This window comes from Panicum virgatum, chromosome 4K (genome assembly GCF_016808335.1).
Source record: "Panicum virgatum strain AP13 chromosome 4K, P.virgatum_v5, whole genome shotgun sequence".
Taxonomy (NCBI): Eukaryota; Viridiplantae; Streptophyta; class Magnoliopsida; order Poales; family Poaceae; genus Panicum; species Panicum virgatum.
In genome coordinates, this window is record NC_053139.1 from 39,005,496 (window position 1) to 39,019,323 (window position 13,828).

The window sequence follows — 13,828 nt, forward strand, 5'->3', positions numbered from 1 at the left end:
TAGGAGAAAAGGCCCCTCCGCTGCCATCCTTGCTGCTGCACGGTTTTCTGGCGACCAGCTCCGACGACGGCGCGGCTAGGGGAGGCTGGGGATTGGGGTGGCGGCACTAGGGCTGGAACCGCCCGTGTCGCCCTTGGGGCCTGGGGAGCGACGCGGAGGCGTTTAGTCTCCCTATTTTGTTTACAACCTAATTATAACTATATGTTGACAATAAAAAGGGGGCGTACCCAGTGCCGTAGGCTTCTCGCACTGTGCGGGGTCTGGGGAAGGGTTATTAACTATATGTCGACTATGTTTAACCAAAATTTCTGGCTCCCCCCTACTTGTACTCTTCAGTCACTGGTCCCTGCTTCCTTCTTCCATGAAACCCAGTGCTTGTCTGCTGGTTCTCAGCTCACTCGTTCCAGAAAGAAGTGACAGTGACTGATGGTGCATACTGGAGTTTGTTGTTGACAGCACTCAGCTTTCACACGCAGGTCCACGAATGTGTTCAAGGTTTGCATGAGGCCAAAATCCTGCAAGTAAACATGTAATGAAATAAGCTTAGTGATTTGAACCATTCGTAAAAAAAGGTAAAAATATGCATGAGGCCAAAATCTTGCAATTAAAAATCGAGCACGGTGAAAAAAGAAAATATTTTTTTATTTTTATTCACATTGGAAATATTATTTTAACACGCTAAAAGAATGATGCCTGACATAGGTGACGGACTAAAACTACCATAGCTGATGGGCTAATACTGATACCCGTCACCTTTGTGGTGCATAGGTGACGGCTTCAGCCCCTCACTTTCGAGTAGTCACCAGTGATGTGATAAAGGTGATGGACATAATGTCCGTCACCTTAGGGAAATGATGCCTGTCAATATATGTTTTTTTACATAGTGAGTTTATGATGTTGTTTTGCTAAGGCACATTGGCATCACCTGTTTATGTACATATATTATCAAATTATCAACAGGTTTTAAGCACTGATATTCTCACTCTCAGGTTCTGCTACATGCCACCCTTCAATGGGAAATGTGAGGTTCCATAGCAACAAATGGGACGTGGTGTCATCGTGATTGGTGAGAAGAGATCTGGCCATGATGAACACAATAAGACTGCCCGGCAAGGAGAGACACCAAAGAAGGAAATGAGGCCCGAGAATCTCGAGGCTGAGAGGATTACTCAAGATGATGGAGACACGAAGGTAACTATATAAACCCTAAAGTATATAATACATTTCCTCTCCCTTTCTCAAAGATCAAAGCCATGGAAACAAACAGCTTAATCACATTCTGTACACAGAATGTCTAGGGTACCCAAGAGGTCAACAAGCGAAGTAAATCTTCAAGTGGCACCCCATCAAAGCCCAAGGACGACAGCGATGGTAAGAACATTGTATAGCTGAGATTCCCTGTAATTTTAATTGTTTTTCTTGCATGAACTAAAATACCCCTTTCAGATGATCTTGAAGGTGGGTTCTCACAAACAAAGGATGGTGCGCCTCGCCCTGCTTTAAAGAGGCTAAGAAGGGGCCTGCGAAGATTTACAAATGCTGAAGGAATTGAAAAATACATGGTAACCATTATGTCCTTTTCCGTTTTACCCCACACATAGGCTTTAGGGAGTAAATCAGTAATGATCACTACAGTGGCGGATCTAGAATTGAAACTTAGGGTATGCCATATCAAAATTTTAACATACAATTCGGTATTCGATACAATCTAAAAAAATTCGGTGCACAATAAAAAATTCCACGAGTAATTCGGTATACATGTAATTAGGTTCAATACTTGCATAGATTATAATATAAATAGTAGAAGCACATTAAAGATGTGTTTGATTGAGCTGTGACTTTTGAAAAAGCTGTTGTGAGCTGTGGGCCATGGAAAAACAGCTGTGAAAAAAATCAGAAGGCCATTTGGTTGGGCAGCTGTAATTTTTTATCAAAAAACTATTAAGGGAACCCACATATCATCCACAATCATCCTGATGCGGCCCTCTTGAGGAAGGGGAGCGGCGTGGGGAGGGTGCGGAGCCTCAACGACGATGAGGGCAGAGACACGCGCTCATCAGAGCAGGGCCGCGCACCCGCCAGACAAGGGTTGTGGTGCGCTGGCGGGAGGGGAGGGGAGGGGCGCCGAGGAAGCGGTCGCGAGTGGGAGGAGAGAGCGACGTAAGAAAAAGAACACAAACCGGTATCTACATAATCAATGGCAAGTGGGTAATTTGTATGCCCAACAACCAGTAAAAGTAGGAGAAAATGCTTTTGGATATGTACTAGTGAAAAGCTGGCTTTGGAAAAAAAAATATTGCCACTGGTAGAAGCAAGACTAATTTTAGAAGATTGTAAACTATATCATAAACCTTATGTCTCCCAATTTGAATTAGAACTGAGAGGTCAACAAGATTGGTAAGACCTATGAAGCTGCCCTCATGTCTAGTGTCATCAATATAATTATCAAATTGTACTTCAAATTTAATTAATCCCAATCAAAAAAGTCATTAGAAAGAAAAGTGCTGGCTTAGGGTATGCCACGGCATACCCTGGCTACCCACTGGGTCCGCCAGTGGATCACTATGCTTTGTTTCTCTAGAATTTCTCTGATATCATTTTGGCAGTATCATGCCTCTTGTTCACTAAATCAGTGATGCCTCTGTTTTAACCCCAGAGGGTATAATGCTTCTTTGGACTTCGAGACCGATGCTTGCGACCGATTTTTGGAGGAGCGCTGCAGCAGTATAATCCCATTGTTCTTGTGCAGTAGAATTTACACGTGCTACGTAGGTGTGTTTGTAAATAGTTTAGTGGTTGATTTGCTATTTGTTTGTAAGTAGGTGTTCCTCGTTCTTAAAATGTTGAGCTTCAGGCGGTGAGTGTGTGTATAGCTGGCCTGTGAGCCTGCAATGTTGGAGGGGTTAAGAAGGGCCGATTATTTTGGTGCGCAGAGTGCTCCTGTCGTAACTGTTAGGGCCTTAAACTTTTTCGTCCTCATGCCGTAACTTCCCGTTGCATTCGAGGGTGATGTGTATTCAGATTTGGATACAACCAGTTGAAATTGTTGATACCTGAGACTAAAGTTTAGTCCGGTCACATCATATGTTTGGATACAAATTGAGAGTATTAATATAGGCTAATTATAAAACCAATTGCATAAATGAGACGAATTCATTAAGTCTAATTAATTCTTAATATGTGCTAACGATGAATTAATTAGACTTAATGGATTCGAATTAATTAGACTTAATGGATTCGTCTCATGAACTAGCTTTCATTTATGCAATTGGTTTTCTAATTAGTCTGTATTTAATACTTTTAATTGTTGTCTAAACACAGGATGTGATAGGACTAAATTTAGCCTCCCCGTCCAAGGAACCCCTCTGATAACGTACCTGCTTGTGTTCGTTGACGATGCAGGTGATTCCGTCGCCTGCGGATACCTTGCTTTGACTGACGGGCGAGCCTCGCCTTGCCCGCCGCGGAGAGCCGATTCGGCTTGCTTTCAAAAATTTGCATGCACAAGTTGATGCGGCCAGAGAAGCGTGTTTTCTTTTGTGCAGCCTGGCAGCAGAGGTTCCAGACGCACCCCCCCCCCCCCCCCCCCTCCTTATTTAAAGGGCCGTTGAGTCGTCGGCACATGGACATGGACCTTTGTCCCAATTAAATTTATTTCTCGCCTTCTGTTACGATATTATCTCTCATAGCCTAATGCTGATGTTGCCACTTGCCAGACATACAATTCCAGGTTTATGTTGTCAGACATGTTGTTTGCGTAATGTTTAAGCCTGCCTTGTACAGACTGTATTGTTGAAATTGAGTGACAGTTATGTAAAATGATTACGAATTTACGATTTGGTTACACGGAATGTACAACAGCAAACTAGTATAGTATCGTTGTGTTGCTGCTGGGGTCCGGCAAAGCAACAGAGGCCACCGTTGAGACTTGTCTTGCTTGAGTGGATTTGACATTTGAGCCTAGCTGCCTTATAAGCTGGCGCAGCGCATTCTTTCTTTGATTCGCTTCTGCACCACGGTCCTGTGGGTTACCTTTAACCACTCCAACAATCTCGACAAACTAGTTTGACGATGATGTTCCCGTTTCAGCATGATGCCTCTCTCGATTCCTATTGGGAGTTGAGTTGAAAATAGCATCTGTTCTTGGCTTGTTGAGTAGGGGCGGAGCCAGTGAGGGGGCAGGGGGGCTCGAGCCCCCTACCTCCAAGAACTCCATTAGAGGCAAAGGGGAAGAAGAAAGAGGAGAGAGGGGAAAGGAGGAGGAAGAAGCCCCTTGGTGCTGGGATTGGCTCCGCCACTACTATTGAGCATGCATGTCGCTGTCAATCCCACATCGTGAAGCGGGTCAGCCACGTTCGTTCTAGCACTTGTTTCTCCACCACGGCCATTGCCTCATCGGCCAAGGCAATCAAACATAGGCTAACAACACTATACATTTTTTTTCATATAGTTGTGTTTTACAATGAAACCTACACAGGCATGAATGCATGATACACTATAGTCCGGTTGAAAATACATGCCTGTCAATACAAGGTGAAGAGACAATAATTTCTATGGAAATGGAAATATGGTATTTCAAAGGAAACCAGGTAATTAAATCTTTTTTGAAAGATTCCTAGTGAATCTAATAATATCTATCTTACATTGTTAATCAAAGTAATATTTTATATAGAGATGGTCATAGTTAGAGAAAAAAATTAGAGCACCCCGAATCGTAAAATGACATGTATTTGGAACAAGTATTCACAAGGAGTGGTTGATGAATTGGGTTCAGTATTCATCTTCTGAACAAGCCTCGCCGTGCATCTTCTAACGTGAATTATCTGATCGAACATCAATACAATGCAAGAAAAGAAAAAAAAAGAAAGCAGAGATCAGAGCAGAGGGGCACGTGAAGGAGTTGCCATTCTTAACAAGTGGACTCGAGATGCATCTTTTTCCACGTATTTTCTGTTGAGCATGAGCAGGTCCGATCCGGTCCCGTCCTTCAAATCGACCACTTGTATGTGCAACACAAACGTGATGGGGGTAACTATACCGGTTTCAACATGACACGTTGACGCGCCAACTCCAATTGGGATAAATCGATCCGTCCTGTTGCATTCATTGCAACCGATCACCTATATTGTGTTACAGCAACAAACTCTGGGGCGTGTTTGGTAAACTGTCAAATCAAGTTTTAAAAAAGACGAACGTCCGTATGGAATACTAAATGTAGTCTATTTGCGAAACTTTTTCAGGGATGGATGTAACTTTTTGAGATGAATCTAATGACAGTAATTAATTGATGATTTGCTACAGTGATTCTACAGTACCATCCTCTAATCGCGCGTCAAAGACCTCATTAGATTCGTCTCGCGATTTACACGGGGATTGTGGAGGTGATTTTGTAATTAGACTTCATTTGATACTCTAAATTAGTAGTCAAATGGCCAAAAAGATTTCGCGAAATTTTTTACAGCCTCAACCAAACACAGCCATCACTAGTGGCACGCTCCGAGAATTGTCTCGACTCTGATGAAGCGTGTCCTGAGACGAATTTTCTATTCCAGCCGTGCTCATCTTGGAAATCATCTCAGAAAAATTATCATGTGCTAGTAGAAACGTTCACGCGCGTCGGCTATTATAGTCTACTCTAGTTATTAGTTAACACACGGGCGCGCGCACACGAGGTCGACCTTGTTAGAGTAGGAGTTGTATTAGACTAGGACTAGAATATTGTACTCCAAGTACGTTCCTTAGATTAGGCTCTTGTTTAGGCGCAAAACTTTACATTCCAAATGGCTATAAATTTTACATCAAATATCTGGACACATGCATAGAGTATTAAATATGGATAAAAAAACCAATTGCACAGTTGCGAGACGAATCTTTTGAGCCTAATTGTGCCATGATTTGATAATGTGGTGTTACAGTAAATATTTGCTAATGACAGATTAATTAGGCTTAATAATTTCATCTCGCAGTTTACGTGCGGAATCTGTAATTTATTTTGTTATTAGTCTACGTTTAATACTTCAAATGTGTATACGTATATTTTAAAAAAAATTATACCTCTAAGCCAAATCTTTACATTCAAAACTTTACAAAGGTCTGTTTAGTTCCAAAATTCTAAAAAGTGGCCCGATTTCAAAAATTTTAGAATTGTGGGTGCATCCAATGTACAAAATAGCCTGCTAATAGCCTGATATTAGTTTTTTAGGAGACCTACCGCTACGCTATACAACATTTGTCCACTATATCCGCTAAAGGGGGTTTTACAGGATTTAGCAGTAATAAATGTCCGCTAAAGATTTATTCAAAAGAAATAAAGAATCAATATAACTAGAGTGGATCATAGACAAAGCAGTAGAGGCACAGTTGGACAGTCAAGATATGTGTTGAGTCTATTTTTAGAGTGTTAGACCAATAATTCTTCTAAATTTATATGTAATTATTGATTATTTTATTATTCCGCTAAATGATTTATCTTCTGCTATAGCTTTTGCTATAGCTCTTGTAGTTTTTTGAAAGGGCTTCCGCTAAATATCTTAGCCCGCTATTTTTTACATTGAGTGCATCTAAACAAGGCTTCGGACTAGGACTAGAGGAGTATGTAATTAGAGTAGGACTAGAACACTATGAACCTGAACTATATAATTTTGGTATAGGGATCGATCCTAGAGGTCAAGCCACTGCAACAAACCAATAAGATGTGCAAAACAGTTCCACAATAATATTTTCTACACATCAGCTATAGCCCTACGGATGAAACATGTAAGGCCAACCAGTACCCCTCCAGTATAAGATCGAGGGCTTGTGGGATGGAAGATCGAGGGCTTGTGGGATGGAACACACATCAGAGCAAAGAGTTCCACTCGGGGGAGAGAACAAGGCAGAGCAAAGAAAAGAGAGAGCTGGATGGGGCTTGATGCGCTGGCCGTGGCGCCAGCAGCGGCCACGAGTGTCTCCATGTGGGCATTGTACGAGCACTGGGCCGCGCGCTACGAGGTGGCTCGCGATGCCGGCGAAAAGCTCTGCCGCTTCGCCATCTTCAAGGACACGGTGCGCTGCATCTACGCCGGCCACCCGGGGCATAGACACTATGTGCTTGGCCTCAACGGCTTCGCAGACATGACGCCCGAGGAGCTCCGGGCCGGCTTCTCCCGCGAGAGGCCCGCCGATGGCGGAGAGCGCCACGTTGACGCCGGCGGGAACACTTCAACATCACGCCGCAAGCCGAGGGCGATGAACCACCAGACGTCGTCGACTGGCGCACGAAGGACTGCCTCGGCCAAGAGGCTAGGCAATTGTGGTTCATGCTGGGCTTTCACAGCTGTAGCAGCAGTGGAAAACTTGAACGCCATCAACGACGTGTACTTCTGGATACTGAAGAACTCTCACAGAGAGAAATGGGGACAGAACAGCTACATGAGGCCGCTCCTTGACTTCGACAACACCGATCTGGGTACGGGTACGTGCGGCATCCTATTGGATGTTTCTTACCCAATGTTTAAAATAGTGGACTAAAGTAAACGGTTGGTGTTTGTAGATGCTAGAAAATGCTATAGCGGACTACAGCCTAACTAATACATTTAGTGGTTCCATAAATACAATGTATTGAGAAATCAGCCCACTAACCTTAACACCATATTTTTTTAGACATTATACTCACATTACACAAAAAAAAATCTTCACATACACACTAATATGAGAAACCAACTTTATACGGGAAAGCAACTCTTTATTTATCATAACTTACTACAACATAAGACTCTTGCACTCTTTATCTGGCTATCCTACCATAATACTACTACACTACATGGCAACCTTATCATCTCCTACTTGAGACTTCTTATACCATGGTGTGGCAACAGGGGAGGAGAGCACCCATATTTATAGGACTCTATGGCTCATATGATTTTGTCATGTATCCATCTTCTACACACTTCTTTACAAAATATTTAACTCTAAAATTTTCTCATATTTATCTAACCATACAAATATCTAATTTCTAGAGTATTCTGTATTTCACCATGAAGCATGGTAACCATGATTCATGCATACTCTATAATCTTCTAGAAGCTTCTCACAATTATGCATTTATACTTCAACATCATGCATAAATCTATGAGAATTTTGCATATAAATATGAAATCAAGCAAATTTTATGTACTGAAGTCCGTCTTGGACTTCATCCATTCCCTAGTTATATCATTGACTAAATTTTATAAATGACAAAGTTCAATAGTAAACTAACAATAAATAAAGACTAATTTATATGATTTAGCTGGCTAAATAATCCTTAATTTAGCGGCTATAATAGGATATAGATGTCTATTAGCGGATTTAGTGTTTTATAGCTAAGAGAAGGATATCTTAATTTTCTCCTCTCTCAAAAGCTATAGTAAACTGTAGCGGTGGTTATAGTCAACTATTTAGAACTTTGTTCTTACCCCCACCTTAGATGAGGACTACTAGGCGCGTTCGTTGTTATGATGTTATGTTACCCGCTTAGTTTCTCGTCTATTGTACTATGGGCTAGCTTGCTGCCGTGAGAGCGAGGAGACCTGTTGCGCTCCTCGATCTCCGTGTTAGTCTGTCGATCATGGGCTCGTTGCCCAGGTTGGAGACTAGTGTCTCTCTGAGGTAGTTTTAGTTAGCGTAGGGGTCCTCCACTTTAATTTGTTCTCGTCGTCTATTCAGTGTGTGTGCCGCTGTAATCGGGTGCTCCAACTTAATCTATGAATGAATGATTTCGGTGTTTGTCTATATGAAAATGTCGTGTTCTTGGCGACTCGGAGAAATGTGTGTGTTGTCAGAGTGAGCGGTGGCATCGTGTAGTTTGGTTTCCCGAAGACAACTAGCGAACGGATGGTGTAGCAGAGGCAATGGCATCACGTACAACATCACTTCTATTAGAGATATGTATAGTTGACTTGCTTTGTACTCTAAGTCTTGTAGACTCTTACTTGTACATCAAGCCGTCTCAGCTATATATATGAAAGGTCACCCCCCAATCAGGGTGTGTGGTGTTTCCCCAATCTCTATATCTCTACATGGTATCAAGAGTCCGGGCCTAGTTTCCTGGTCCCACCCCTTCCGCAACCCTAACTCCCGTGCGCCGCCGCCGCACTGGTCCCTGACCTAGCGCCATGTCGGCGTCCTCCACCACGTCGGCCACCAGCCCTAGCACCGGCCAGGGCACCCTCCCCGCTGCGCACGACAACGTCGTTCCGGTCTTCGTCAATCCGTACGCCTCCGTCAACGTCAAGACCCACGTCCCCATCGAGCTCGACCTCTGACTGCCCAACTACAACCAGTGGAACGCCTTCTTCACCACCATGTGCGGCAAGTTCGGCCTTCTAGGTCACATCGACGGCACCATCGCAACCCGTTTGGCTGATCCCACCTGGAATCAGCCCGACGCTTGTGTGCGCAGCTGGATGTACGGCTCCGTCTCCGATGGCGTCCTTGACCTTGCCATGGCGCCGGATCAGACCGCCCGCGACCTCTACACGGCCATCCATGATCTGTTCCAGGCGAACCAGGAGCCGCGCGCTGTCATCCTGAACCAGGAGCTCACTTCCTCGACTCAGGGTGATCTCCCCATCGAAGCCTACGCCGCGCAGCGGAAGCAGAACGCCGACGCTCTTCGCGACGTCGGCCACCCCGTGCAGGACCGTCAGCTACTGCTCACCCTGCTGAACGGCCTCAACCCGCGCCTCTCCAACACCGCCGATTTCATCGCCAACACGAGGCCGCTGCCGTCCTTCACCTCAGCGGTGAACATGCTTCGTCTGAAGGAACTCCGCCTCGCCAACGACAACAAGGTCTCCTCCAACTCCGCCCTTGATGCTTCGACTACGGTTGCCTGTACCTCGCCTTCCTGCCGCTCCACGCCCTCGTCCTCGTAGCCTCGTGGCGGTGGCAAGGGCAAGGGCGGCAAGGGTGGCGGCAACGGCGGCGGCAACAACGGTGGCGGTGGTGGTCGCGGCGGCGGCCGCAACCAACAGCAGCACGGCGGCCAGGGTTCCCAGAATGGAACGCAACCCGGTGCCCCGCCCAACAGCCCATGGGTCTGCTTCAACCCGTGGGCCTGGGGCCCACAGCAGCAGTGCGTCCTCCCATGGCGCCGCTCCCTCAGGCACACACTGCCTTCGCACCGTTGCAGGTGTCGCCTCCTGCGCCGGCGCCCGCCGGCTACCCTGCGCCAGGTGGCTGGGACCAGGCGGGTCTCATTGCCGCCCTGAACCAGATGGCACTTCAGGGCGCCAATCCATGGGTGCTCGACATCGGAGCGACATCGCACATGTCCTCCAATGACGGTATCCTTTTCTCCCGCCTTCCCCATTTGCCGTCTTTCATTACCGTCGGCAATGGCTCTTCTATCCCAATTTGTAGTCGTGGCACTTCTACCTTGTCTCTAGCTGATCACACCTTTAAACTCAATAATGTTCTTGTCGCTCCTCAACTTGTACACAACTTACTATCTATTCGACAGTTTACTCGCGACAATAACTGTTCTATTGAGTTTGACGCCCTTGGCTTTTCTGTGAAGGACCCGAAGACCAGGACCGTGATTCTTCGCTGCAATATCGATGGGGATCTTTATACCATCCCTTCCACCCCGCCCCCAGCCTCCTGTCATCTCGCCGATGCCTCCGCCTTGCTGTGGCATTCACGTCTTGGTCATCCTGCGCCTGTCGCCATAGCTTCACTTAATAAGTTATTAGCTATATCATGTAAACATACCATACGTGGTCTCTGTCATGCTTGCCAGCTTGGCAAACACTTTCGGTTGCCATTTACTAGTTCAGCATCTAGCACTTCAGCTCCCTTTGAACTCGTTCATTGTGATGTTTGGACATCACCAGTGCTCAGTATTTCTGGTTTTAAATATTATCTTGTTATAGTCGATGATTTCAGTCACTATTGTTGGATGTTTCCTCTTAGGCAGAAATCAGAGGTTCATAATCATATTGTCAATTTTGTTGCTTATGCTCACACTCAATTCAGCTTGCCTATTCGCTGCTTTCAGGCAGATAACGGCACCGAGTTCGTCAACAACGCCACTGCTACGTTCCTCGCTACACGTGGCGTTCTTCTTCGCACCTCGTGCCCTTACACCTCCGCTCAGAATGGCAAGGCTGAACGGATGATGCGCACCTTGAACAATACCATCCGCACCCTACTGATCCATGCCTCCATGCCTCCCACCTACTGGGCAGAAGCTTTGGCCACCGCTGTAGTTTTGCTCAACCGGCGCCCCTCCACGTCCATCAACAATGACATTCCCTATCATCGGCTATATCACAAGATGCCAGATTACTCCATACTTCGGGTCTTTGGCTGTCTGTGCTATCCTAACCTTAGTGCCACGACATCTCACAAATTGGCTCCTCGCTCATCAGCCTGCGTCTTCATCGGTTATCCTTCCTCCCACAAGGGCTATCGCTGCCTGGATCTCTCCACTCGTAGAGTGATCATATCTCGACACATTGTGTTTGATGAAGCTAACTTTCCGTTCGCGGTTACCAAGCCGCCACCGGAATCACTTGACTTCCTTGTGCAGGGTCGTCCTCCCGCGCCAGCTCCGTCCTCGGACGTTGAGCGAACGCGGTCCTCCATCGATCAGTCGGACCTGGCCGACCTGGACCCTGCCGTTATTTGGCATGGCCCCATCTGCCACACCCCACTGGCGCCCGCCGGCCTTTCACCGGCGCTGCAGAGCCTGCGCAGGCCTCTGCCCCGGCCGGCTCTCCAGCCGACCACCAGCCGGCCGCTGCGGCCGTACAGCGGCCGCCTGCCGGTGCTCACCGGCCTCTCCGCGTCTACGTCCGGCAACTACGACCTCCGGAGCACGTCTAGGGCCCTGTGCGGGCGACTCCTCTTCAGCACAGGGCGGCGCCGGCTCCTTCTCCGATACCTCGCGCCCAGCCCTCCCTTGGGCCGACGCGGGTCTCCGTGCCGCGTGCGCCGGCATCGTCCCGTCTGGTGACTCGGGCTCAGACGAGCTCCCTTCCACCGCCACTAGACCGCCTCACGCTTTCCGCGACTCACGCCTCACCACTCCCGGCCAACTATCGCAGCGCCCTCGCCGACCCCAATTGGCGCGCTGCGATGGTTGATGAGTACAGGGCGCTCATCGACAACGGCACCTGGCGGCTTGTCCCTCGCCCGCTTCGTGCCAATGTTGTCTCCGGCAAGTGGATCTTCAAGCACAAGTACCACTCCGACGGCTCCCTCGCTCGCCATAAGGCCCGGTGGGTCGTCCGCGGGTTCTCACAGCAGCATGGACTCGACTACGACGAGACTTTCAGTCCGGTTGTCAAACCGGCCACGATTTGGGTCATCCTCAGCCTCGCCGTATCTCGCTCTTGGCCGATCCATCAGCTCGACGTGAAGAATGCCTTCCTTCATGGTCATTTGGAGGAGACAGTCTACTGCTAGCAGCCGCCTGGATTTGTTGATCCGACTGCCCCAGATCACGTCTGTCTCCTGCAAAAGTCCTTATACGGACTCAAGAAGACTCCTCGGGCTTGGTACCAGCGCTTCGCCAGTTACATCAGCACCCTGGGTTTCGCTGCTTCGGTATCGGACACCTCTCTCATTGTTTACAAAGGGGGCGGTCATATTGCTTACTTATTGCTCTACGTTGATGACATCGTCCTCACAGCTTCCTCAACTGCCCTACTTCACCGCATCACTGAGCGTCTACACTCGGAGTTCGCCATGACAGACTTGGGAGATCTTCATCACTTCCTCGGGATCTATGTCACCCGTTCTACTGATGGTCTCTTTTTGTCTCAGCGACAATATGCGGTGGATCTTCTTCAGCGTGCTGGCATGACCAAGTGTCACTCTACAGCCACACCCGTTGACACTCGAGCCAAGCTGTCTGCAACAGATGGTGATCCTGTTGAGGATGCCTCGCAGTACCGGAGTCTCGCCGATGCACTTTCAGTACCTCACGCTGACTCGACCCGATATCGCCTACGCTGTTCAGCAGGTGTGTCTCTCCATGCATGATCCCCGCGAGCCTCATCTTGCGCTGCTCAAGCGGATCTTGCGCTATGTGAAGGGCACACTGTCTAATGGTCTTCACATTGGCACTGGACCAGTGGATCGCCTCACAGCCTACTCTGATGCAGATTGGGCCGGCTGTCCGGATTCTCGACGGTCTACTTCCGGCTACTGTGTCTTCCTCGGCGATAATCTGGTGTCTTGGTCTTCCAAACGCCAGACCACAGTCTCCCGCTCGAGTGCAGAGGCTGAGTATCGAGCAGTCGCACATGCTGTGGCTGAGTCTTGCTGGCTTCGTCAGCTTCTTCAGGAGCTTCATATGCCCTTCTCTTCGGCGACTCTGGTCTACTGTGACAACATCAGTGCTGTATATATGACGGCTAACCCTGTTCATCATCGTCGCACGAAGCATATAGAGATTTACATCCACTTTGTCCGCGACAAGGTGTCTTTGGGACAGGTTCGAGTGCTTCATGTTCCATCCTCTCATCAGTTCGCGGATATCATGACCAAAGGCTTACCTGTACAGTTATTTACTGATTTTCGATCCAGTCTTTGCGTTCGGGATCCTCCCGATTCGACTGCGGGAGGGTATTAGAGATATGTATAGTTGACTTGCCTTGTACTCTAAGTCTTGTAGACTCTTACTTGTACATCAAGCCGTCTCGTCTATATATATGAAAGGTCACCCCCCCAATCAGGGTGTGTGGTGTTTCCCCAATCTGTATCTCTCTACAACTTCCTCCCTCCTGCTCTCGTTGCTTCCTTCCACTTCCTCAGTACTAGGGGAGGAGGTATCCTGCTGACTGCATGGCGGAACACC

At 47.5% G+C, this 13,828-nt stretch overlaps 2 protein-coding genes across 2 annotated transcripts; both read left to right on the forward strand.

Moving 5' to 3' along the window:
• The first annotated feature begins 6,900 nt into the window (after positions 1 to 6,900).
• On the forward strand, positions 6,901 to 7,509 carry LOC120702206 (KDEL-tailed cysteine endopeptidase CEP1-like). The gene has a single exon (XM_039985937.1). It carries the CDS (start codon positions 6,901 to 6,903, stop codon positions 7,507 to 7,509), a length of 609 nt encoding a protein of 202 aa, XP_039841871.1.
• Positions 7,510 to 9,323: 1,814 nt separating this feature from the next.
• On the forward strand, positions 9,324 to 9,896 carry LOC120702207. The gene has a single exon (XM_039985938.1). The coding sequence runs from the start codon at positions 9,324 to 9,326 to the stop codon at positions 9,894 to 9,896; it is 573 nt and encodes a 190-aa protein (XP_039841872.1).
• Positions 9,897 to 13,828: the final 3,932 nt, after the last annotated feature.

Coding starts and splice junctions, on each gene's coding strand:
- LOC120702206 (XM_039985937.1), top strand. CDS start 6,901: ATGGGGCTTGATGCGCTGGCCGTGGCGCCAGCAGCGGCCACGAGTGTC.
- LOC120702207 (XM_039985938.1), top strand. CDS start 9,324: ATGTGCGGCAAGTTCGGCCTTCTAGGTCACATCGACGGCACCATCGCA.